The sequence below is a fragment of the Scyliorhinus torazame genome, chromosome 6, assembly GCF_047496885.1.
Source record: "Scyliorhinus torazame isolate Kashiwa2021f chromosome 6, sScyTor2.1, whole genome shotgun sequence".
NCBI lineage: Eukaryota > Metazoa > Chordata > Chondrichthyes > Carcharhiniformes > Scyliorhinidae > Scyliorhinus > Scyliorhinus torazame.
In genome coordinates this window covers 247,410,457-247,436,850 of record NC_092712.1, presented here as the reverse complement: position 1 = coordinate 247,436,850, position 26,394 = coordinate 247,410,457, and the positions used below count along the sequence as shown (strand labels likewise).

The 26,394-nt window shown below is 50.3% G+C and overlaps 1 protein-coding gene across 1 annotated transcript in view; it reads left to right on the top strand.

Moving 5' to 3' along the window:
- LOC140425366 (reticulophagy regulator 1-like) overlaps positions 1-26,394 on the top strand; it is a 132,163-nt gene that overhangs the window by 27,301 nt on the left and 78,468 nt on the right. The window contains exon 2 of the mRNA XM_072509558.1: positions 21,450-21,576. Coding sequence (XP_072365659.1) covers positions 21,450-21,576 — 127 coding nt within the window. The remainder of the gene's footprint in view (positions 1-21,449; positions 21,577-26,394) is intronic.

The window sequence follows — 26,394 nt, the reverse complement described above, 5'->3', positions numbered from 1 at the left end:
TGACCAAAACATATGGGTATGATTCGCTGGGCTTCTCGAGCACCTCGCACACCTATCCTCCACCCCAAAAAATTTACTGAGCCGTGCTCCAGTCATATGCGCCCTGTGTAATACCTTAAACTGAATCAGGCTTAGCCTGGCACACGAGGATCACGCGTTTACCCTGCTTAGGGCATCTGCCCACAGCCCCTCCTCGATCTCCTCCCCCAGCTCTTCTTCCCATTTCCCTTTTAGTTCATCTACCATAGTCTCCCCTTCGTCCCTCATTTCCCTATATATATCTGACACCTTACCATCCCCCACCCATGTCTTTGAGATCACTCTGTCCTGCACCTCTTGTGTCGGGAGCTGCGGGAATTCCTCACCTGTTGCCTCGCAAAAGCCCTCAGTTGCATATACCTGAATGCATTCCCTTGGGGCAACCCATATTTCTCGGTCAGCGCTCCCAGACTCGCGAACTTCCCATCCACAAACAGATCTTTCAGTTGCGTTATTCCTGCTCTTTGCCACATTCCATATCCCCCATCCATTCCCCCCGGGGCAAACCTATGGTTGTTTCTTATCGGGGACCCCCCCAAGGCTCCAGTCTTTCCCCTATGCCGTCTCCACTGTCCCCAAATCTTCAGTGTAGCCACCACCACCGGGCTTGTGGTGTAGTTCCTCGGTGAGAACGGCAATGGGGCTGTCACCATAGCCTGTAGGCTAGTTCCCCTACAGGACGCCCTCTCTAATCTCTTCCACGCCGCTCCCTCCTCCTCTCCCATCCACTTACTCACCATTGAAATATTAGCGGCCCAATAATACTCACTTAGGCTCGGTAGTGCCAGCCCCCCCCTATCCCTGCTACGCTGTAAGAATCCCTTCCTCACTCTCGGGGTCTTCCCGGCCCACACAAAACCCATGATGCTCTTTTCAATCCTTTTTAAAAAAACCTTCGTGATCACCACCGGGAGGCACTGAAACACAAAGAGGAATCTCGGGAGGACCACCATCTTAATCGCCTGCACCCTCCCTGCCAGTGACAGGGATACCATATCCCATCTCTTGAAATCCTCCTCCATTTGTTCCACCAACCGCGTTAAATTTAACCTATGCAATGTGCCCCAATTCTTGGCTATCTGGATCCCCAGGTAACGAAAGTCCCTTGTTACCTTCCTCAACGGTAGGTCCTCTATTTCTCTACTCTGCTCCCCTGGATGCACCACAAACAACTCACTTTTCCCCATGTTCAATTTATACCCTGAAAAATCCCCAAACTCCCCAAGTATCCGCATTATTTCTGGCATCCCCTCCGCCGGGTCTGCCACATATAGTAACAAATCGTCCGCATGCAAAGATACCCGGTGTTCTTCTCCTCCTCTAAGTACTCCCATCCACTTCTTGGAACCCCTCAACGCTATCGCCAGGGGCTCAATCGCAGTGCAAACAATAATGGGGACAGAGGGCATCCCTGCCTTGTCCCTCTATGGAGCTGGAAATATGCAGATCCCCATCCATTCGTGACCACGCTCGCCATCGGGGCCCTATACAACAGCTGCACCCATCTAATATACCCATCTCCAAAACCAAATCTCCTCAACACCTCCCACAAATAATCCCACTCCACTCTATCAAATGCTTTCTCGGCATCCATCGCCACTACTATCTCCGTTTCCTCCTCTGGTGGGGGCATCATCATTACCCCTAACAGCCTCCGTATATTCGTGTTCAGCTGTCTCCCCTTCACAAACCCAGTTTGGTCCTCGTGGACCACCCCCGGGACACATTCCTCTATTCTCATTGCCATTACCTTGGCCAGAACCTTGGCAGCTACATTTAGGAGGGAAATAGGTCTATAGGACCCGCATTGTAGCGGGCCCTTTTCCTTTAAGAGAAGCGATATCGTTGCTTCAGACATAGTCGGGGGCAGTTGTCCCCTTTCCTTTGCCTCATTAAAGGTCCTCGTCAATACCGGGGCGAGCAAGTCCACATATTTTCTATAGAATTCGACTGGGAATCCATCCGGTCCCGGGGCCTTTCCCGCCTGTATGCTCCTAATTCCTTTCACCACTTCTTCTACCTCGATCTGTGCACCCAGTCCCACCCTTTCCTGCTCTTCCACCTTGGGAAATTTCAGCCGATCCAAAAAGCCCATCATTCTCTCCCTCCCATCCGGGGGTTGAGCTTCATATAATTTTTTATAAAATGTCTTGAACACGCCATTCACTCTCTCCGCTCCCCGCTCCATCTCTCCTTCCTCATCCCTCACTCCCCCTATTTCCCTCGCTGCTCCCCTTTTCCTCAATTGGTGTGCCAGCAACCTGCTCGCCTTCTCCCCATATTCGTACTGTACACCCTGTGCCTTCCTCCATTGTGCCTCTGCAGTGCCCGTAGTCAGCAAGTCAAATTCTACATGTAGCCTTTGCCTTTCCCTGTACAGTCCCTCCTCCGGTGCTTCCGCATATTGTCTGTCCACCCTCAAAAGTTCTTGCAGCAACCGCTCCCGTTCCTTACTCTCCTGCTTCCCTTTATGTGCCCTTATTGATATCAGCTCCCCTCTAACCACCGCCTTCAGCGCCTCCCAGACCACTCCCACCTGGACCTCCCCATTATCATTGAGTTCCAAGTACTTTTCAATGCACCCCCTCACCCTTAGACACACCCCCTCATCTGCCATTAGTCCCATGTCCATTCTCCAGGGTGGGCGCCCTCCTGTTTCCTCCGCTATCTCCAAGTCTACCCAGTGTGGAGCGTGATCCGAAATGGCTATAGCCGTATACTCCGTTCCCCTCACCTTCGGGATCAACGCCCTTCCCAGCACAAAAAAGTCTATTCGCGAGTAGACTTTATGGACATAGGAGAAAAACGAGAACTCCTTACTCCTAGGTCTGCAAAATCTCCACAGGTCTACACCTCCCATCTGCTCCATAAAATCTTTAAGTACCTTGGCTGCTGCCGGCCTCCTTCCAGTCCTGGACTTCGACCTATCCAGCCCTGGTTCCAACACCGTATTAAAATCTCCCCCCATTATCAGCTTTCCCATCTCTAGGTCCGGAATGCGTCCTAGCATCCGCCTCATAAAATTGGCATCATCCCAGTGCGGGGCATATACGTTTACCAAAACCACCGTCTCCCCCTGTAGTTTGCCACTCACCATCACGTATCTGCCCCCGTTATCCGCCACTATAGTCTTTGCCTCGAACATTACCCGCTTCCCCACTAATATAACCACCCCCCTGTTTTTCGCATCTAGCCCCAAATGGAACACCTGCCCCACCCATCCTTTGCGTAGCCTAACCTGGTCTATCAGTTTCAGGTGCGTTTCCTGTAACATGACCACATCTGCCTTAAGTTTCTTAAGGTGTGCGAGTACCCGTGCCCTCTTTATCGGCCGGTTCAGCCCTCTCACGTTCCACGTGATCAGCCGGGTTGGGGGGCTTCCTACCCCCCCCCCCCCCCCCTTGTCGATTAGCCATCCCCTTTTTCCAGCTCCTCACCCGGTTCCCACGCAGCTGTATCTCCCCCAGGCGGTGCCCCCCCGCCCATCCCCTCCCATACCAGCTCCCCCCTCTCCCCAGCAGCAGCAACCCAGGAATTCCCCCCCCCCCCCCCCCCCCCCCGCTAGACCCCCCGCTCGCGTAATTACTCCCCCCATGTTGCTCCCAGAAGTCAGCAAACTCTGGCCGACCTCGGCTTCCCCCCGTGACCTCGGCTCGCACCGTGCGACGCCCCCTCCTTCCTGCTTCTCTATTCCCGCCATGATTATCATAGCGCGGGAACCAAGCCCGCGCTTCTCCCTTAGCCCCGCCCCCAATGGCCAACGCCCCATCTCCTCCACCTCCCCTCCTCCCCCCATCACCACCTGTGGAAGAGAGAAAAGTTACCACATCGCAGGATTAGTACGTAAAACTCCTCTTTCCCCCCTTTTTAACCCCCCTCTTCGCCCCCCACATTCGCCCCACCACTTTGTTCAAACGTTCTTTTTAATAACCCGCTCATTCCAGTTTTTCTTCCACAATAAAAGTCCACGCTTCATCCGCTGTCTCAAAGTAGTGGTGCCTCCCTCGATATGTGACCCACAGTCTTGCCGGTTGCAGCATTCCAAATTTTATCTTTTTATGAAGCACCGCCTTGGCCCGATTAAAGCTCATCCTCCTTCTCGCCACCTCCGCACTCCAGTCTTGATAAACGCGGATCACCGCGTTCTCCCATTTACTGCTCCGAGTTTTTTTTGCCCATCTAAGGACCATTTCTCTATCCTTAAAACGGAGGAATCTCACCACTATGGCTCTGGGAATTTCTCCTGCTCTCGGTCCTCGCGCCATCACTCGGTATGCTCCCTCCATCTCCAACGGACCCGCCGGGGCCTCCGCTCCCATTAACGAGTGCAGCATCATGCTCACATATGCCCCGACGTCCGCTCCCTCCGCACCTTCAGGAAGACCAAGAATCCTCAAGTTGTTCCTCCTTGCGTTGTTCTCCAGTGCCTCCAACCTTTCCACACATCGTTTCTGATGTGCCTCATGCATCTCCGTCTTCACCACCAGGCCCTGTATGTCGTCCTCATTCTTGGCTGCCTTTGCCTTCACGACCCGAAGCTCCCGCTCCTGGGTCTTTTGTTCCTCCTTTAGCCCTTCGATCGCCTGTAGTATCGGGGCCAACAGCTCTTTCTTCATTTCCTTTTTGAGCCCTTCCACACAGCATTTCAAGAACTCTTGTTGTTCAGGGCCCCATGTTAAACTGCCACCTTCCGACGCCATCTTGGTTTTTGCTTGCCTTCCTTGCCACTGTTCTAAAGGATCCACTGCAATCCGGCCACTTTCTCCTCCTTTTTTCATCCGTGTCCAGGGGGGATTCCCTTCTGGTTTACCGCACAGTGTTTTTAGCCGTCAAAATTGCCGTTGGGGCTCCTACCAAGAGCCCAAAAGTCCGTTTCACCGGGAGCTGCCGAAACGTGCGACTCAGCTGGTCATCGCCGCACCCGGAAGTCCCTAGCATCACATTTCTACTTAACACTTATGCCATTTACAGAGAAAGTAATTTGTCTTGAAAACCGCAGAATTTATTGGTCAGATAAAGGGCTCAAAAAGAGTGTGGGGTCTGTTGGAGTTCGAGAAAGGGGGCTCTGAGTGTGTATACTGGGGGCGGGAGGCTCTCCTTCACCATTACCGAAGTCTGAGTGTCTGGACGACACTGCGAAGTATTGCTATAATCGATTGGACTTCTACCGTGTAAGAAAGGGAATACCACTTTATGATGTTTTCGCACCATGTCGGCCTATCAGTGGCTGTTTCTATGTGTGGTGCAGTGACCGGGCTAGGGGTATCGTGTTGGGTGGTCATGTTGAGGGCCTGTGTGGTGAAGGGTATAGGGGCTGATAACGCAACTGCAGTGATCCAACGACGATCATGATGCAGATCATCAGGTCCGTCTTCATTTTGTCTTTGTCGTCCTCTGTCTCCTGGCATATTTGTATATTCCTGGGGGTACAAGCACAATATTTGTTATTATCTTGTTGTTTAATATCTCGTTTGTCTGTCTTTCTCCTTAACATCAATTTCCTATTTAGAATTGTCACCATATGCGACTCCCTCATTTTTTTTTAAACCAACCATTTGGGAGACAAGACATCCGGGAAAGAAATTCTGTTGCAGTGCGAACAATCTCGCAGCCTGTGGTCGATGCGCTGAGTGGGCGGATAATTTCTCCGTCCAGTGTTGAGGTACTTTTTCCTAGCAGCAAATTTGTTTCAACCAAGTGTTTGAACATGTAAATAGGAGTTGGGGGTTAGCGACCGAAGGGTCGCCGGAAAGCAAACAAAAACTGGCAAAGTGCATTCTTCAAGCCACACTTTAAAAGAACAGTAAAAGAGTTTTGAAAAGAACTTTCCGAATGGGGTGCATATGAGCCGCGGCAGGGCAAGAATGGATGGAATCCCCGGGTAGGGCGGTGATCAGTGCCATTGCTCCACTACCCGAGCTTGGCTGACCAAATACATAGGGGGTCCTCAGGCAGGGCGGGATTAGTGCCGTTACTCCACTGTCTGGGTGACCTTACAAGAACGGGAAGAATTTGAATATCTATGGACTTCCGACAAACTTGTTCCTTTAACTACCATGTGGCGTCAAAAGAGTAGTTATGACTGCATCAAGAAATTTAGCATGAGACCGAAAGAATAAACTATCAAGAAATTTGGTGAAATCGACATAAGTCGTACAAGAGACGAACATTCAACGTTTAAAAAAAAGAATAACAAACTAAAGAAAGAAAGAAAGCGGGCAGGCTCCATCAGGGAATAAGATAACGTAAATCTCAATCGGTTCCTTTGTCTCATCATCTGGACACCTCCGGGTTCCATTCCGAAAAGGATCGTAAAGGGGTTGGCATGGTGGGAGTCAGACTCTGAGTCATCACCATCTCCCGGTTGCCAAACTCGTGACTGGAGTTTCTGTGCCATGGCGGCCTGGGCCGATGTGGGATCCATTTTGTTGTTTCTTATCAGTCGATAAGAGTTATCGCGGTGCCATTGTTTCTTACCCTGTAGGGTGGTAGCGGCAAGGGGGGGATCGCTATCGTCGGGCGGTGGGTCAGGTTCTGGTAGTGGCAAATAAATGGTCTTGAGGGGCCGAACGTATCTTGGTCGGTGTCACTGGGGCTGTAGTGTCTGGGACCTGGTCTGTTTTGCCATTGGTCGAGGATCTCAAGTACATTTGTTGTGCTTTTGCTGTCGCTATCGCTAGCGGCCGAATCCAGTGTGAGGTTAAAACTCGTCCCTGGGGGCGGAATCAAAATTGTGTCTGTGGACGTGCTGTCGTGGCTGGCGGAGGGTTGGATTATGTTGCCAGTGGGCGGGTTGTCGTTGTCTGCTATTGCCAGTGAAATGTGGTGTGAGTGGCTGCACTTGAGTTCCATAAACCTGAAGTTGGTTTATCTGAAACCATCCTGATTTTCCATTTGGATACGTAATCTTATAAACTGAGGGGCTGACTTTATCAGAAATCGAGTAGGGTCCTGCAAATTTAGGGGAGAGGAATGAACTAGGATTGTACAGGGAGACCATGACTGTCTGTCCGACTGTATACTCTACCAGGTGTACTATTTTATCAAAGCAGGCCTTACTCTGCTTTTTCCTGGCGCCTAGTTGAACAGCTGTCGCGAGCTGTGCTGCTTTAATATCTTCCATAACTTGTTGGCCAAAGGGGCTGGTTTAGCACACTAGGCTAAATAGCTGGCTTTTAAAGCAGACCAAGGCAGGCCAGCAGCACAGTTCAATTCCCGTACCAGCCTCCCCGAACAGGCGCCGGAATGTGACGACTAGGGGCTTTTCACAGTAACTTCATTGAAGCCTACTTGTGACAAATGGCGATTTTCATTTTCATTTCATTTTTCATCAAGTCCAAATAAATACTCGGTACCCTTCATGGGTCATCCGGTCATGAGGGTGTGGGGCGTGTATCCTGTCGAACTCAACACCGTGCTTCTAATAAACATCAGTGCAAATGGGAGTAATGTGTCCCATGTTTGTGTTATGTTGTTCCACCATCTTCCTAAGTGTTGCCTTTAGGGTTCAGTTCATGCATTCCACAATGCCGCTGGATTGTGGGTGGTAGGCAATGTGAAACTTCTGTTTAATTCCGAAAATTGTTAGGACGTTTTTCATTACTCTTCCTGTGAAGTGCGAACTCAATACTACGGGGGAGTCCCCATCTCGTAAATATTTGCTGGGTTAGAATTTTTGCTGTCGCTTTAGCCGTGTTTGTCCTGGAAGGAAATGCTTCCACCCATTTTGGGAAGGTGTCGATCATGACCAACACATATTTAAATCCATTTCAGCAGGGGGGAGGAGACCAATGTAATCTGATTGTACGTTCGTCCATGGGCCATTAACGGGGCGGGTTTGCCTTAGCTGACCTTTCTTTGCGCATCTGTCTGGGTTGTTCTGGGCGCAAATTAAACAATTTTCAATGTAGTGGGTTACATCAGTTTTTAAATCAGGCCACCAGCAGAGAGGTCGGAGGTGAGCACGGGTGGATTCTATCCCTTGGTGTCCGTGTCCGTCATGGAATTGACAAATAATCTGGTTCCTGTCCTGGGTGGGGACCACATAAATACCATTCTTTAATATGATTTCGTTGTGTACCGTTAAAGTGTCTTTGAACCTATCATAGGGAGCTGGGAAGTCTCCTTTTAAAATTTCCATAAGCGTGTCGTCTTCCTTTTGTGCCTGTGCCAAATCTTGAATATTGGTCTGTGAGACCTGGACCGCGTGTACTGGGGCACTCGCGGGGGGTTGCCAAAAGTGACCATGTCGTGAGCCTGCTTTTGCTCGGGCGTCTGCTTTTACATTACCGGGTGGGGAGGAACAATGATGGCTTCTAACATTTATGATTCCATATTTGCGATCTTTAGCTTCTTTGAGAATGTGCTTTAGTAATGGCGCTGAGGGTAGGGGTTTACCGTCGGCGGATATAAATCCTCTAGATTCCCACATTGGTAGGAATTCCGTCAAGCGTTTGCAAACATATAAACTGTCCGAATGTATGTCTGCTGTGGACGGGAACAAATCTGTGTGCTGCACAATGTATTCAATGGCTGCTAACTTGGCTGCCTGCGAACCTAAATGTCCTGGCAACTTTAATGATATCTCCTCTAATGCGTGTCCCTGCGCATCTTCTACATATATGCCACATCCTGTAATCCTTTTCGCATTATCAACAGTGGAGGAGCTATCTACATCAATTTTTAGAGATTTATCTGTGGGCTGGGTTCTCTGCGGTCTGATGCCTGCTTTTGTCGGTAACGATTTAGGAATCAAGGGTCCTGTGGTGTGCCTGGCTGCAATGATTTCACACTCGTGCAGGGTTCCTGCATATTGTAAATTATCGGCCAGAAAGGTGTGCGTCTTTGTCCTCTTTACTGAAATGTTGCGTCCTTGTAGGAGTAGGGTGCAGCGCGCTGCTCTAATTTGGCTAACTACCATCCTTCAGCCTACCGTCTAACAGTAGGTGTGTTGGGGTGTGCTCAACTGCGAGCAACTGCCTGTCGCAGGCTGAAAATCCTTGCTCTACCGGACCTAAAACTCGTGAGGCGTAGGCTACGGGTCCTAAAAGATCATGCTTTTCCTGGAGAAGTACGGCCGAAAGGGTTCGGTCGGTGGTCGCTCCCTCTATTGCGTATGGGGAGTGTGGGTCTGGTGCCTGCAAAGCGGGAGCTATACCTAGGGCGCGTTTTAGTGCATCGATGGCATCCGTGTGCTGAGGACATGGGGCCTGTTTCTTAAGGAGCTCGGAAAGTGGGGCTGCCTTTGTGGCGAAACCGTCTAAATGGTTCCTGCAAAAGCCAACCAGTCCTAAAAATGAGTGCTGTAATATTATGGGGCAAGGGCAATTTAACAATTGAATCAATACGTTTTTGCTCTATCTCACGTTTACCATGCATTATAACTGTTCCTAAATAAGTGACCTTTTCTTGGAGAATTTGGGCTTTTTGGGGGCTGATTTCTTTTAGGAGGCCTAATAGTTCGTAAAGAAGCGAAATGTGCTCTTCTTTGGTGTCAGTCTGTAGGAGCAAGTCGTCCACATACTGAATGAGGCATTCGGGTCGGGAAAATTTCGATAATCGATTCGCCAATTGTCTGTGAAAAATGGAGGGGGAGTTGTGGAAACCTTGCGGAAGGCATGTCCACGTGTACTGCTGTCCCTGGAAGGTGAACATAAATTTATACTGGCAATTTTCATCCAATGGAATGGACCAAAAGCCATTGCTAATGTCCAGAACCGTAAAATATTTTGACTGAAGTCCCTGCTTTAACATGATCTCGGGACTCATGGCAACGGTGGGGGCTGCTAATGGAGTTACTTTGTTTAATTCTCTATAATCGATAGTCCGTCTCCATGACCCATCTGGTTTGCTTACGGGCCAAATCGGGGCATTGTTTGTTGAGGCTACGGGCCGAATTACACCTTGATCCAATAAACTTTGAATTACCTTAGCTATTTCTCCCTCGGCTTGCTGTGGAAAACCGTATTGTTTCTGGGGCTTAGGATCGGGACCTGTAATGGTGACCATTCCTGGAATTTCACCGCAGTCGTGCTTGTGCTGGGCAAAAGATGCTTTATGTTTCTTCAAGATTTCCCTAATTGTTTTGTCCGTGGTAATGGTTTGTGGGTCGGGATGGACTGAACTAACCGACGGGTCAAGGCTCATCACTATGAGCTTTACTTCTTCCTGCTCGTCCAGACCGTACATGAGGGTCTGTTGCCTAACTCGTTCGAAAAAGTGGTATGGGTCTGATGTGGGGTGGAAAGTCTCAATTTTATCGCGGGCATCTCTTAACTGGGTGATGGTTAATAGGGTGGTGTACACAAAATCGGGTTGGTCTTCTGTTGTTACTCTACGCAGCGTGGTGATGGGGTTCATTGGGTTGGGTGCTACCTGTGCAGTCGGTGGTGCGGGTACTTTCCTTTCCGGGGCCTGGGAGGCTCTATTCTGATTTTCTGTCTCGTTCACGCACCGTTGGTCCGTTTCACTAAGTTCCTGCCAATCGGGGCCATCCTCCTGATCCAACTGTGGGCCAAAGGTGTCTCTGAATCCATTCTGAATGGATAGCAGTGATTGCAATCTTGCAATTTGCTGCCTGCACTTGGTATGATCCTCTGAACTCTGCCTCTGTTCTGTGGTGGAACTGTGGAGTGCTCGGAGGACTACCTTCAAATCTTCACATTGTTTCCTCAACTGTTCTGCAGGAGGTGGTGGAAGCAGGGACGATAGTGACATTTAAGGGGCATCTTGACAAATACATGAATAGGATGGGAATAGAGGGATACGGACCCAGGAAGTGTAGAAGATTGTAGTTTAGTCGGGCAGCATGGTCGGCACGGGCTTGGAGGGCCGAAGGGCCTGTTCCTGTGCTGTACATTTCTTTGTTCTTTGTTCTTTTGGTTCTCTGTTTCCTCTCTTACCAGCATCGCGCGTTGCGTGTCCTGGTAGGCCTTATCGTATTGAATCTGGAAGCTGCTGAGGTGGGCGAAACAAGATTGGTGTGCCCTCTTGACATCATCCATCTCCCTGTCCTTTTCCTCTAGCTGCTCCCAGAGTTGCTTGTGTAATCTCTCTCATTCTCTAATGTTTCCCTCTCTACTTCGCTCCTTCTCCTCAAGCTGTCTCTGGAGCATCCTCACGACCTCCTCTGTGCTTCGCAATTGTGCCAAGCAGGACACAATTGCCATCGGCATATGAACCTTACTCAAATTCTTTTTGTGGATCTCGGTCAGGCTGTCCCACCAAGTCTGTCCTATGCTGCCAGGACCTGTTTCCTCATTCGCGCAAAGTTCCAACCATAGGGGCCATCCTTTCCCCTTTAAGTATCTCCTAATCTCTTCCTCCCATATGGGACACTGTTCTGCTCTGTTGGTCGCTGCGACCTCGGGCTCTTGTGGATGCATAAGGCATTCCATTGCCTTCATTGCCATCCCTACGATTATCTCTGTCTCTACCGGGAATTTTGAACATGAGGGAATAAAGCGGTGGTGCAAATACGGGTACGGCTCAAGCTATTTTCCAGTTTACGCAACTCCCGAAAGTTTCACGCAACAAAATCTATCGAGGTTACTTTATATCCCTTTGTTAGTACGCATGCAAATTGCACACTTCCGAATTTTGGAGGTTTGATCGATACTGGTTTCGCTTGTGGTTTCTTTTACTTTGCCAATTTGGATTTCTAATTCAACCGTTTTTGTGGGTTCTCTCGGAGTGACACGGTCACTTCTGGGTCTAGTCCCGTCAGATGTCGCCAATAACTGTTGCCTTTTGCATCTACTGTAAATGTGGCAGTCAATGAGATTGCCCTCCTTCCTTTGGATGTCAATATTCTATTGCCCAGAGTCGCCAGGTATCAAATGATACCACCACAAGGTCCAATCGGCTAATGATCGTAGAGCCAAACACCAGTTAGTTAGTTTAAGAACAAGGGGCGAAATTCTCCGTAATCGGCGCGATGTCCGCCGACCGGCGCCAAAAACGGTGCAAATCAGTCCGGCATTGCGCCGCCCCAAAGGTGCGGAATCCTCCGCATCTTGAGCGGCCGAGCCCTTGACCTTGAGGGGCTAGGCCTGCGCCGGACTGATTTCCGCCCCGCAAGCTGGCGGGAAAGGCCTTTGGTGCCCCGCTAGCTGGTGCGGAAATGACATTGCCGGGCGGCGCATGCGCGGGAGCGGCCGCTCACGGCATCCCCGCGCATGCGCAATGGAGGGGGTCTCTTCCGCCTCCGCCATGGTGGAGACCGTGGAGAAGGCGAAAGGAAAAGAGTGCCCCCACGGCACAGGTCCGCCCGCGGATCGGTGGGCCCCGATCGCGGGCCAGGCCACCGTGGGGGCACCCCCCCGGGGCCAGATAGCCCCGCACCCCCCCCAGGACCCCGGAGCCCACCCCGCCTTGTCCCACCGGTAAGAGAGGTGGTTTAATCCACGCCGGCGGGACAGGCATTCTAGCAGCGGGACTTCGGCTCATCCGGGCCGGAGAATCACCGGGGGGGGGCCCGCCAAACGGTGCGGCACGATTCCCGCCCCCGCCGAATCTCCGGTGCCGGAGAATTCGGCAATCGGCGGGGGCGGGATTCACCCGGCGGGGGGTCGGAGAATCTCGCCCAAGGGTACTTTATTTACACACACAATTAATCATGCAACATAAACACTACTAGTTAAACTACACCTATCGACTGTGACAACCTGTACTTAACTTCAGGCACCCGGCTTAGGTCAGAGGAACAATGGCTGTTGTTCGATCCTGGACCTATCGGGTCTGTAGACGTAACTGCGGCTCAGCTAGGCTCATCCGTCTGGTAGCGGGCGTTGAACTTGAACTTGCTTCTGGTGGTGCTGCACTTGGAAGTGGACGTTGCCGGTGCGCCAGGTCCAAGAGAGGCTGAACACATGGTGGACTCTCTTTTTCTCCTTGGGGGTTTATGCGCTCTTTTGGGCAGTCCTTCAGTTTGGATCCCACGAATTGGGTGATTCCTGATCACTATGTTCGATTTGAACCAATAAAGGGGTGGGTGCCTTGATGGCTGGGCGTGCCCCAGGTGGTCATTGACCCTGTTGTTTATGCTTCCCTAGTACAGGGAGTGGCGCCGAAATGTCTAGGGTTGTATCGGTCGCTCAAGTATCAGTCCTTTGTCTGGCGGAGATGGGCCATCAAATGCTAATCAGTTGGGGGTTTCGATACCATCTGGATTCCTCACTCGCAAATATACATTCAGTTACCAACCCATGCCGCAAGTTCACCCACCTTATTCCGGATGCTCCTGGCATTGAAGAAGACACACTTTAAACCACCTTCCTGCCTGCTGATACACTCCTGTGACTTTGAAACCTTACTCATGACCTCACTACTCTCAACCTCTTGTATACTGGAGCTACAATTCAGGTTCCCAAGCCCCTGCTGAACTAGTTTAAACCCTCCCGAAGAGTATTAGCAAATTTCCCCCCCAGGATATTGGTATCCCTCTGGTCCAGGTGTAGACCATCCCATTTGTAGCGGTCCCACCGACCCCAGAATGAGCCCCAATTATCCAGAAGTCTGAAACTCTCCCTCCTGCACCATCCCTGTAGCCATGAGTTCAACTCCTCTCTCTCTCTATTCCTCGTCACGCTATCGCGTGGCACGGGTAACAACCCAGAGATAATAACTCTGTTTGTCCTAGATCTAAGTTTCCATCCTAGCTCCCTGAATTCCTACCTTACATCCCTATCCCTTTTCCTACCTATGTCATTGGTACCTATGTGGACCACAACTTGGGGTTGCTCCCCCTCCCCCTTAAGGATCCCCAAAACACGATCCGAGACATCACGCACCCTGGCACCTGGGAGGCAACGCACCAACCGTCTCTCTCGTTCCCACAGAATCTCCTATCTATCACCCTAACTATGGAGTCTCCAATGACTAATGCTCTACTCCTCTCCCCCATTCCCTTCTGAGCAACAGGGACAGACTCTGTGCCAGAGACCTGTACCCCATGGCTTACCCCTGGTAAGTCCCCCCCCCCCAACAGCATCCAAAGCGGAATACCTGTTACTAAGGGGAACGACCACAGGAGATCCCTGTACTGACTGCTTCCTCCCAGCCCCTATCACCGTCACCAATCTATCTTTATTCTTCGGAGTAACTACATCCCTGAAGCTTCTATCTATGACCACCTCTGCGTCCCGAATGATCTGAAGTTCATCCATCTCCAGCTCCAGTTCTCTAACGCGGTTTCTGAGGAGCTGGAGATGGGTGCACTTCCCACAGATGAAATCAGCAGGGACACTGACTGCGTCCCTCACCTCAAACATTCTGCAGGAGGAACATTGCACTACCTTCTCTGCCATCCCCGCTGGATAAAAAAAGAAAAAGAAAGAAAGAGCTTACCTATTCACTCCCCTTCTCAGCAAGCACTCACTTGGCAACCTCTGCGCCCAGCACGATAACACCTGAGGGAAAATAGAAGGAAAACTACTTACCAGTCACCAGCCAATCCCTTACCTGCAGGCTGTGATGTCACGGTTCAACTTCTTTCTACTTCTACCTGCCCTCGAGCCTTCCTCTTGATCTTCAAAGTGGGGTTTTTTTGGTTAGAGGAGGGGGTAGGGAGGGAAACACTGAAGAAGTGCTTCGGGTTTAAGTGTCACTTGACAACAGCTCCTCCACAAACCACCTTCAAGTTAGGGTGACCACAACGCAGGTAGGCAAATGTCCCCCGCAACAGCCAATCAGCATCTCCGCTCTACTGCCCTCGCAGGAATACAAATAACAAATATATAAATATCTAGTCCGGTAATAATAGCTTCATTGAGAATTTGGAGGCAGTTTCGCCAACACTTCGGGTTGGGGGCAGGCAGTTTCGCCAACACTTCGGGTTGGGGGGCAGGGTCAAGGGAAATGCCAATTCGGGGGAACCACAGATTTGAGCCAGGGAGGTGGGATGGAAATTTTCGGAAATGGGAGGAGAAGGGGATTAAGACACTGAAAGATTTATTAGGGGTCGGTTTGCAGGTCTGAAGGAGCTGAAAACGAAGTATGGGCTGGAGCAGGGGTAAATGTTTAGATACATGCAAGTTCGAGATTTTGCCAGAAAGGAGATACAGAGCTTCCCAGTGGAACCGACCTCCACATTGCTGGAGGACGTGGTGACGACAGGGGGAATGGAGAAGGGGGTAGTGTCATTGGTTTACGGAGCTATTTTGGAAGAGGAGAAGGCACCACTGGAAGGGATCAAAGCAAAGTGGGAGGGAGAGTTGGGAGAGGATATGGAGGAGGGGTTCTCGTGTGAGGTGCTCCGGAGAGTGAATACCTCCACCTCTTGCGCGATGTTGGGGCTGATACAGCTGAAGGTGGTACATAGAGCACACCTCACAAGGGCGATGATGAGCCGATTCTGTGAAGGAGTAGAAGATATGTGTGAACGTTGTGGGGGGCGGGGGAGGGGGGGGGGGGTGGGGGGGCTAATCACGTTCATATGTCTTGGTCCTGTCCAAAGCTAGAGGATTACTGGAAGGAGGTTTTAAGGGTAATTTTTATAGTGGTGCACGTGAAACTGGACCCGGGCGGCCATATTCGGGGTGTCGGACCAGCCAGGGTTGGAAACGGGTGCGGAGGCAGATGTTGTAGAATTCGCCTCGTTAATCGCCCGAAGGCGTATCCTGATGGGATGGAGAGCAACCTCTCCAGCCTGTGCCCTGGCGTGGCGGGGGGACTTGTTGGAATTCTTGACTCTTGAGTAGGTTAAGTTTGAACTGAGGGGAACGATGGAGGGGTTCTACAATTCACGGGCGTTATTCATCATGCACTTTCTTTTTTTTAAATATATTTATTAAAGCTTTTTAACACAATTTTTCACCCTTACAAACAAAAAACCGTAACAAAATAACAAGAAATCGCACAGAACAAGGTACATACATGGTAAAACAATATGATACATAGCTTTGTACACTGGCTCTCTCCCGCACGTGCCAGTTTCTCCGATCCTTCATGTTATCTCTTGCTCATCCACCCTCCCAGGCAAGCCCCCACCCCCTCCCAGAACACCCCCCCCCTTAGGTTGCTGCTGCTGACCGACCTTCCTCTAACGCTCCGCGAGATAGTCTAGGAACGGTTGCCACCGCCTGTAAAACCCCTGCGCAGACCCTCTCAAGGCAAACTTAATCCTCTCCAGCTTTATGAACCCAGCCATGTCGTTTATCCAGGCCTCCACGCTGGGGGGCTTCGCCTCCTTCCACATTAGCAAGATCAGTCGCCGGGCTACTCGGGACGCAAAGGCCAGAATGCCGGCCTCTTTCGCCTCCTGCACTCCCGGCTCGTCCACTACTCCAAATATTGCTAGCCCCCAGCTTGGCTTGATCCGGACTTTCACTACCTGAGATATTGCTCCCACCACTCCTCTCCAGAACCCCTCCAGTGCCGGGCATGACCAAAACATATGGACATGGTTCGCCGGGCTCCCTGAGCACCTTCCACATCTGTCCTCTACCCCAAAGAACCTACTCAGCCTCGCCCCCGTCAAGTGCGCTCTGTGAACCACCTTAAATTGTATCAGGCTGAGCCTGGCACACGAGGAGGAGGAATTAACCATACCTCGGGCATCAGCCCACAGACCTTCCTCAATCTCCTCCCCCAGCTCCTCCTCTCATTTACCCTTCAGCTCCTCTACCAGCGCTTCCCCCTCTTCTTTCATCTCCTGGTATATTGCCGACACCTTGCCCTCCCCGACCCATACACCCGAGATCACCCTATCTTGAATTTCTTGTGCCGGGAGCAACGGGAATTCCCTCACCTGTCGCCTCACAAACGCCCTCACCTGCATATATCTAAAAGCATTTCCCGGGGGTATCTCAAACTTCTCCTCCAGTGCCCCTAGGCTCGCAAACGTCCCGTCAATGAACAGGTCCCCCATTCTTCTAATCTCCGCCCGATGCCAGCTCTGAAACCCCCCGTCCATCCTCCCCGGGACAAACCGGTGGTTCCCCCTGATCGGGGACCACACCGAGGCTCCCATTGCACCCCTGTGCCGTCTCCACTGGCCCCAGATCCTTAGCGTTGCCGCCACCACTGGGCTCGTGGTGTACCATGTTGGCGAGAGCGGCAGCGGTGCCGTCACCAACGCCCCCAGGCTCGTTCCTTTACAGGACACCATCTCCATTCTCTTCCATGCCACCCCCTCTCCCTCCATCACCCACTTGCGGATCATCACCACATTTGCTGCCCAGTAGTAGCTCCCTAGGTTTGGCAGCACCAGCCCTCCTCGGTCCCTACTGCGTTCCAGGAACCCTCTCCTTACCCTCGGGGTCCTATTCGCCCACACAAACCCCATAATACTCCTACCTACTCTCTTGAAAAAGGGCTTGGTGATCACGATGGGAAGGCACTGAAACACAAACAGAAACCTCGGAAGGACCACCATCTTGACCGAGTGCACTCTACCCGCTAGCGAGAGCGGTAACATGTCCCATCTTTTGAAGTCCTCCTCCATTTGCTCCACCAACCTCGTCAGATTCAATTTATGTAGGGCCCCCCAACTCCTGGCTATCTGGATCCCCAGGTACCGAAAGCTCCCCTCCGCCCTCTTCAGCGGTAGATCCCATATTCCCCTTTCTTGGTCCCCTGCCTGTAGTACAAAAAGCTCGCTCTTCCCTACATTGAGCTTATAGCCTGAAAACTCCCCAAACTCCCTTAGAGTCTGCATGACCTCCACCATCCCCTCCATTGGATCTGCCGCATAAAGCGACACCCGATGCTCTTCTCCCCCTCGGACCATCCCCTCCATTTCCTAGACTCCCTCAATGACATGGCCAAGGGTTCGATCGCCAATGCAAACAACAGGGGGGATAGGGGGCACCCCTGCCTCGTCCCTCGGTACAGCTGAAGGTACTCCGACCTCCGCCGGTTCGTCACTACACTCGCCACCGGGGCTCTGTAAAGGAGCTTAACCCAACTGATAAACCCTCCCCCGAACCCAAACCTACGCAACACCTCCCAGAGGTACTCCCACTCTACTCGGTCAAAGGCCTTCTCCGCATCCATAGCTGCCACTATCTCCGCCTCTCCCTCCTCCGATGGCATCATTATCACGTTTAAGAGCCGCCGCACATTGGTGTTTAATTGCCTGCCCTTTACAAATCCCGTCAGGTCCTCGTGGATCACCCCCGGGACACAGTTCTCGATCCTCGTGGCCAGCACTTTTGCCAGCAACTTAGCATCCACATTAAGGAGCGAGATCAGCCTGTACAATCCACATTGCAGTGGGTCCTTGTCCCGCTTTAGGATCAAAGAAATCGTTGCTTCCGACATTGTTGGGGGCAGGGTCCCCTCCTCTCTTGCCTCATTAAAGGTCCTCACTAGTAGCGGGGCCAACAGGTCTACGTACTTCCTGTAGAACTCCACCTGGAACCCGTCCAGTCCCGGGGCCTTCCCCGCCTGCATGCTCCCCAAATCCTTGCTCAGCTCCTCCAACCCAATTGGTGCCCCCAAACCAGCCAGATCTTGCTCCTCCACCCTCGGGAATCTCAGTTGGTCTAGGAATCGTCTCATCCCCTCTTCCCCCGCTGGGGACTGGAATCTATACAGCTCTTCATAAAAGGCCTTGAATACCTCGTTTATTTTCGTCGCACTCCGCACCGTGGCTCCCCTTCCGTCCTTGACTCCCCCTATTGCCCTCGCTGCCGTCCTCTTACGGAGCTGGTGTCCCAGCATCCGACTAGCCTTTTCCCCATACTCGTATGTCGCCCCCTGCGCCTTCCTCCACTGTGCCTCTGCCTTTCCTGTGGTCAACAGATCAAACTCCATCTGGAGCCGTCGTCTTTCCCCAAGTAATCTCTCCTCAGGGGCCTCTGCGTATCTCCTGTCCACTCTTAAAATCTCCCCCACTAACCTCTCCCTTTCCATGCCCTCTGTCTTCTCCCTATGCGCCCTGATGGAGATTAGCTCTCCCTGATCACCGCCTTCAACGCCTCCCATACCACCCCCACCTGCGCCTCCCCGTTGTCGTTGGCCTCCAAGTACCTTTCGATGCACCCCCTCACCTTCCCACACACCACCTCATCTGCCAGCAGTCCCACATCCAGCCGCCACAGCGGGCGTTGGTCCCTCTCCTCTCCCAGCTCCAGTTCCACCCAGTGCGGGGCATGATCCGAAACGGCTATGGCCGAATACTGCGTCCCCTCCACCCTCGGGATGAGCGCCCTGCCCAGGACAAAGAAGTCTATCCGGGAATAAGCTTTGTGCACGTGGGAGAAAAAGGAAAATTCCCTGGCCTGCGGCCTAGCAAACCTCCATGGGTCCACTCTCCCCATCTGATCCATAAACCCCCTAAGTACCTTGGCCGCTGCCGGCCTCTTTCCAGTCCTTAATCTGGAGCGGTCCAATGCTGGGTCCAACACTGTATTGAAGTCCCCACCCATTATCAGGCCTCCTACCTCCAGGTCTGGAATGCGCCCCAACATGCGCTTCATGAATCCAGCATCATCCCAGTTCGGGGCATATACATTTACCAATACCACCCACGTCCCCTGCAACCTACCGCTCACCATCACGTATCGCCCTCCATTATCCACTACGGTAGTCTTGGCCTCAAATGACACCCGCTTCCCCACCAATATTGCCACCCCTCTATTCTTCGCGTCTAGTCCCGAATGGAATACCTGTCCTACCCATCCCTTTCTTAACCTGACCTGGTCCACCACCTTCAGATGTGTCTCTTGGAACATGACCACGTCTGCCTTCAGTCCCTTTAAGTGCGCGAACACTCGGGCCCTCTTCACCGGCCCGTTCAAACCCCTCACGTTCCACGTTATCAGCCGGATTGGAGGGGCTCATCATGCACTTTCAAGAACTGGATAACATCAAACATTAGTTGGGGTGGGTGTGTGGGAGGGTTGGGGGGGGGGGGGGTGTTAATGGTGACTATGGGCGATTCCTGATTCCTTTTTGTCATTTGTTTATGTGAACATGCGGGCTAATATTTGGGGTTTGGTGGGAGGATGGGATCGTTGTTATTGATCTGGGGATTGACATATTTGTTACTGATTATTGTTTGTTGTTGGTGGTGTAAATTTGGGAGAAAATGTGAAAAAGGAGAATGAAAAATATTTTTTAAAAAACAAATAAATTATTATTTAACACTCAACCATCCCACCTCCCTGCTGCTGCCCTCCACCTCCCCTACCTCCTTTTTTAACTCCCCTCCCCCCCCCCACCACCACCACTGCTAACATCTTAAATGTTTCTGAAGTAGTCGATGAATGGCTTTCATCTCCATGCAAACCCCTCCACCGTCCCTCTCAAGATGAACTTGATCTTTTCCAACCTGATGAATCCCGTAAGGTTGCTCACACAAACCCCTGGTTTCGGTGGCCCCCGAGTCCCTCCACTTCAATGATATCTGTCTCCGGGCTACTCGGGAGGCAAAGGCTAAAACGTTGGACTCTCGCCCCCTGGACTCCTGGTTCTTACGACACTCCAAAAATTTTCACTTCTGGACTCAGGACCACCTTCACCCTCAACACCTCCGACATAACATCAGCGAACCCCCGCCAGAATCCCACCAGCTTCGAACAGGCCCAAAACGTGTGGGCATGGTTCACCGGTCCACTCACACACCACCCACACCTATCCTCCATCCCCTTAAAAAAACTACTCATCCTGGCCACAGTCATATGTGCCCTGTGGACCACCTTGAACTTAATAAGGCTAATCTTTGCACACAAAGAGGTTGCGTTCACCTTCCTCAGAGCCTCCTCCCACAGCCCAGCCTCCAACTCCCTTCCCAGCTCTTCCTCCAACTTACGCTTAACTCCTCCCATCGGGACGCCCTACCACTCCATTAGCTCTTTATAGATTTCCGACACTCTGCCCTGTTTTTGACACCATCCTGTCCTGCAGCCCAGTGACAATATATTAATGAACCCGACAACTTGGTGCATTGGATGCATTTTTTCTATTCTGCTTCATTCGGTTTTCAATTAGGTGAAATGATGAGTCTGTAACAGGTTTTCCTTGGTTCACTTGCACTGTGAAAATACCCAGCTGTACAGTTGTAGGTTTTATCGTGGTTAGAATGATTCTGGAGTGATCATTTTGAGCTTCCTGAAGATAGATCTGTATTTAACGCTTTTGTAGTTCAGTTGGCAGGTGAGCAGCATCCATCTCTAGATGTCTGCATTGCTTATGTTAGCATTCTTATTCCAGCAACAAGATCAATTAGCCACCTTATTTTTGTGTATCAGTGATTCTGCTATGGAGTACCGTTACTGGATTTAGCATTCTAGATTGTTGGCAAAGGATATTTTTCCTGTGATCCAAACTGTGGAAAATGTCAAGACTGCCAAGTGCACAACAACACTAATGCACTAGTACAGTAAATAAGTTTGGTGCCAAGATGGACTCGTGCCTCTGGTTGATTTCATTCTTCTAAAAGAACATTTAACTTTTCTTTTATTCAGCTGGAAAGTGACTGATGCCAAACAGGAGAGCATGCCAAGGCTCAGCCAGTGCTTCACAGAGTCATGGATGAGTTGTACTGTGTTTTTTGAGGAGATGTCCCGTTTCAAAAAACAAAACCCTGGGAAGGTAAGAAAATGCAACTTCTCTACAACACACAAAAGTTCACAGTTAAAATATTTTTGAATAATTGACCAACAACTTTCACAATTTCAACCTATTCAAAATCAGCTGTTTCTTTACGCTGTTATGGGCCAAAGTTTAGAGAACCCCAAAGTATATCATGGAGTTCACCTGACCCACAACTCTACAGGTGTGGTACAGCAGAAATGGAAAGTATTTTTTTAAAGCAAAACAATGTTTATTCTATGTACTATGTACTCAAGTTAACCTTTTTAAAACATACAGTGAACCATTTTAGCAACCATCAATTCAAATACAACCCCCAAAGAATACAACAGTAAGTAATCCTTAATAACTTCCCAAACAACACCCAGAAGACAGAAGAAACACCTTTTAACAGAAGCACATTAGGGGAACAGATAGGCGCTTCTGTGGACGTGAAAGAGACTCCAGGATGGTATGTTGCCTCCCTGGTGCCAGGGTCCAGGATGTCTCCAAACGGGTAGAGGGAATCCTGAAGGGGGAGGGCAAACAGGTAGAGGTCGTTGTACATATTGGTACTAACGACATAGGCAGGAAGAGGCATGAGGTCCTGCAGCAGGAGTTCAGGGAGCTAGGCAGAAAGTTAAAAGACAGGACCTCGAGGGTTGTAATCTCGGGATTACTCCCTGTGCCACGTGCCAGTGAGGCTAGAAATAGGAAGATAGAGCAGACAAACACGTGGCTAAACAGCTGGTGTAGGACGGAGGGTTTCGGTTATCTGGACCACTGGGAGCTCTTCCGGGGCAGGTGTGACCTGTATAAGATGGACGGGTTGCATCTAAACCGGAGAGGCATAAATATCCTGGCCGCGAGATTTGCTAGTGTCACACGGGAGGGTTTAAACTAGTATGGCAGGGGGGTGGGCACGGGAGCAATAGGTCAGAAGGTGAGAGCGTTGAGGGAGAACTAGGGAATATGGACAGTGTGGCTCTGAGGCAGAGCAGACGGGGAGAAGTTGCTGAACACAGCGGGTCTGGTGGCCTGAAGTGCATATGTTTTAATGCAAGGAGCATTACGGGTAAGGCAGATGAACTTAGAGCTTGGATTACTACTTGGAACTATGATGTTGTTGCCATTACAGAGACCTGGTTGAGGGAAGGGCAGGATTGGCAGCTAAACGTTCCAGGTTTTAGATGTTTCAGGCGGGATAGAGGGGGATGTAAAAGGGGAGGCGGAGTTGCGCTACTTGTTCAGGAGAGTATCACAGCTATACAGCGAGAGGACACCTCAGAGGGCAGTGAGGCTATATGGGTAGAGATCAGGAATAAGAAGGGTGCAGTCACAATGTTGGGGGTATACTACAGGCCTCCCAACAGCCAGCGGGAGATAGAGGAGCAGATAGGTAGACAGATTTTGGAAAAGAGTAAAAACAACAGGGTTGTGGTGATGGGAGACTTCAACTTCCCCAATATTGACTGGGACTCACTTAGTGCCAGGGGCTTAGACGGGGCAGAGTTTGTAAGGAGCATCCAGGAGGGCTTCTTAAAACAATATGTAAACAGTCCAACTAGGGAAGAGGCGGTACTGGACCTGGTATTGGGGAATGAGCCCGGCCAGGTGGTAGATGTTTCAGTAGGGGAGCATTTCGGTAACAGTGACCACAATTCAGTAAGTTTTAAAGTACTAGTGGACAAGGATAAGAGTGGTCCGAGGATGAATGTGCTAAATTGGGGGAAGGCTAATTATAACAATATTAGGCGGGAACTGAAGAGCATAGATTGGGGGCGGATGTTTGAGGGCAAATCAACATCTGACATGTGGGAGGCTTTCAAGTGTCAGTTGATAGGAATACAGGACAGGCATGTTCCTGTGAGGAAGAAAGACAAATACGGCAATTTTCGGGAACCTTGGATGACGAATGATATTGTAGGCCTCGTCAAAAAGAAAAAGGAGGCATTTGTCAGGGCTAAAAGGCTGGGAACAGACGAAGCCTGTGTGGCATATAAGGAAAGTAGGAAGGAACTTAAGCAGGGAGTCAGGAGGGCTAGAAGGGGTCATGAAAAGTCATTGGCAAATAGGGTTAAGGAAAATCCCAAGGCTTTTTACACTTACATAAAAAGCAAGAGGGTAGCCAGGGAAAGGGTTGGCCCACTGAAGGATAGGCAAGGGAATCTATGTGTGGAGCCAGAGGAAATGGGCGAGGTACTAAATGAATACTTTGCATCAGTATTCACCAAAGAGAAGGAATTGGTAGATGTTGAGTCTGGAGAAGGGGGTGTAGATAGCCTGGGTCACATTGTGATCCAAAAAGACGAGGTGTTGGGTGTCTTAAAAAATATTAAGGTAGATAAGTCCCCAGGGCCGGATGGGATCTACCCCAGAATACTGAAGGAGGCTGGAGAGGAAATTGCTGAGGCCTTGACAGAAATCTTTGGATCCTCGCTGTCTTCAGGGGATGTCCCGGAGGACTGGAGAATAGCCAATGTTGTTCCTCTGTTTAAGAAGGGTGGCAGGGATAATCCCGGGAACTACAGGCCGGTGAGCCTTACTTCAGTGGTAGGGAAATTACTGGAGAGAATTCTTCGAGACAGGATCTACTCCCATTTGGAAGCAAATGGACGTATTAGTGAGAGGCAGCACGGTTTTGTGAAGGGGAGGTCGTGTCTCACTAACTTGATAGAGTTTTTCGAGGAGGTCACTAAGATGATTGATGCAGGTAGGGCAGTAGATGTTGTCTATATGGACTTCAGTAAGGCCTTTGACAAGGTCCCTCATGGTAGACTAGTACAAAAGGTGGAGTCACACGGGATCAGGGGTGAACTGGCAAGGTGGATACAGAACTGGCTAGGCCATAGAAGGCAGAGGGTAGCAATGGAGGGATGCTTTTCTAATTGGAGGGCTGTGACCAGTGGTGTTCCACAGGGATCAGTGCTGGGACCTTTGCTCTTTGTAGTATATATAAATGATTTGGAGGAAAATGTAACTGGTCTGATTAGTAAGTTTGCAGACGACACAAAGGTTGGTGGAATTGCGGATAGCGATGAGGACTGTCTGAGGATACAGCAGGATTTAGATTGTCTGGAGACTTGGGCGGAGAGATGGCAGATGGAGTTTAACCTGGACAAATGTGAGGTAATGCATTTTGGAAGGGCTAATGCAGGTAGGGAATATACGGTGAATGGTAGAACCCTCAAGAGTATTGAAAGTCAAAGAGATCTAGGAGTCCAGGTCCACAGATCACTGAAAGGGGCTACACAGGTGGAGAAGGTAGTCAAGAAGGCATACGGCATGCTTGCCTTCATTGGCCGGGGCATTGAGTATAAGAATTGGCAAGTCATGTTGCAGCTGTATAGAACCTTAGTTAGGCCACACTTGGAGTATAGTGTTCAATTCTGGTCGCCACACTACCAGAAGGATGTGGAGGCTTTAGAGAGGGTGCAGAAGAGATTTACCAGAATGTTGCCTGGTATGGAGGGCATAAGCTATGAGGAGCGATTGAATAAACTCGGTTTGTTCTCACTGGAACGAAGGAGGTTGAGGGGCGACCTGATAGAGGTATACAAAATTATGAGGGGCATAGACAGAGTGGATAGTCAGAGGCTTTTCCCCAGGGTAGAGGGGTCAATTACTAGGGGGCATAGGTTTAAGGTGAGAGGGGCAAAGTTTAGAGTAGATGTACGAGGCAAGTTTTTTACGCAGAGGGTAGTGGGTGCCTGGAACTCACTACCGGAGGAGGTAGTGGAGGCAGGGACGATAGGGACATTTAAGGGGCATCTTGACAAATATATGAATAGGATGGGAATAGAAGGATACGGACCCAGGAAGTGTAGAAGATTGTAGTTTAGTCGGGCAGTATGGTCGGCGCGGGCTTGGAGGGCCGAAGGGCCTGTTCCTGTGCTGTACATTTCTTTGTTCTTTGTTGTTCTTTGTTTACATTCACTACTGAGAACATTTATCATTCTCAATTCACCAAATGATCAAGAGATAATCTTTTCATGGCAGAGAGATCAACAGTGCACCTGCTCTGTCTGGCTTCAGCTCCAACACTGAAAACAAAATTAAAACACACCCTGCAGCAAACAGCCTAAAACGAAAGTAAAAAGCTGACAGGCAGCCCAGCTCCACCCACACTCTGACATCACTGATAAACACCCATTTCTTAAAGGTACATTTCTTAAACCCATTTATTACAGGTACTCTCACATGATAACGTTCAATTTGGTTGGGCAGCTGACTAGCAGGATGATTGACTCACCTGATGAAGGAGCTACACCCCGAAAGCTAGTGATTCCAAATAAACCCGTTGGGCTTTAACCTGATGTTGTAAGACTTCTTACTTTACCCACCCTAGTACAACGGCAGCATCACTACATCATAGGATGTAAATGAGGCATTGGTGTTAAATAGCACAGGATCGTAAATTAATGATCTTGGCCAGGCATGGCATTCTCTCCACCCCCTCCCCAAATTCCACTCCCTTTCAAAATCTCAAGTTTAGGGGGATGTGGTGTAACATGGGCCACAGCAAATAACCAAAGAAAAAATGAAGGGCTTTGAAGGACGATGCAAGGCGCTGATCTAACTAAGGTTAGCTTTTCTTTTCCAGCTGAACATGTATTTTAACATAATTTATTGACATTAATGTAGGTTGTTTACATATGCAATATTATCTTGAAATAACACATTGGAAAACAAACATGCTTCCGCTTTGCATCCTGGTTGGCGTGCAGAGTGTGGTATTTTCCTTTTGCTGGTTATTCTGCTCACTGACAGACACCTATGTGGTGCATTTTAGCCAGTCAGTTTCTCTTAATATACATCTTTGCGCTGTTGTAATGTACA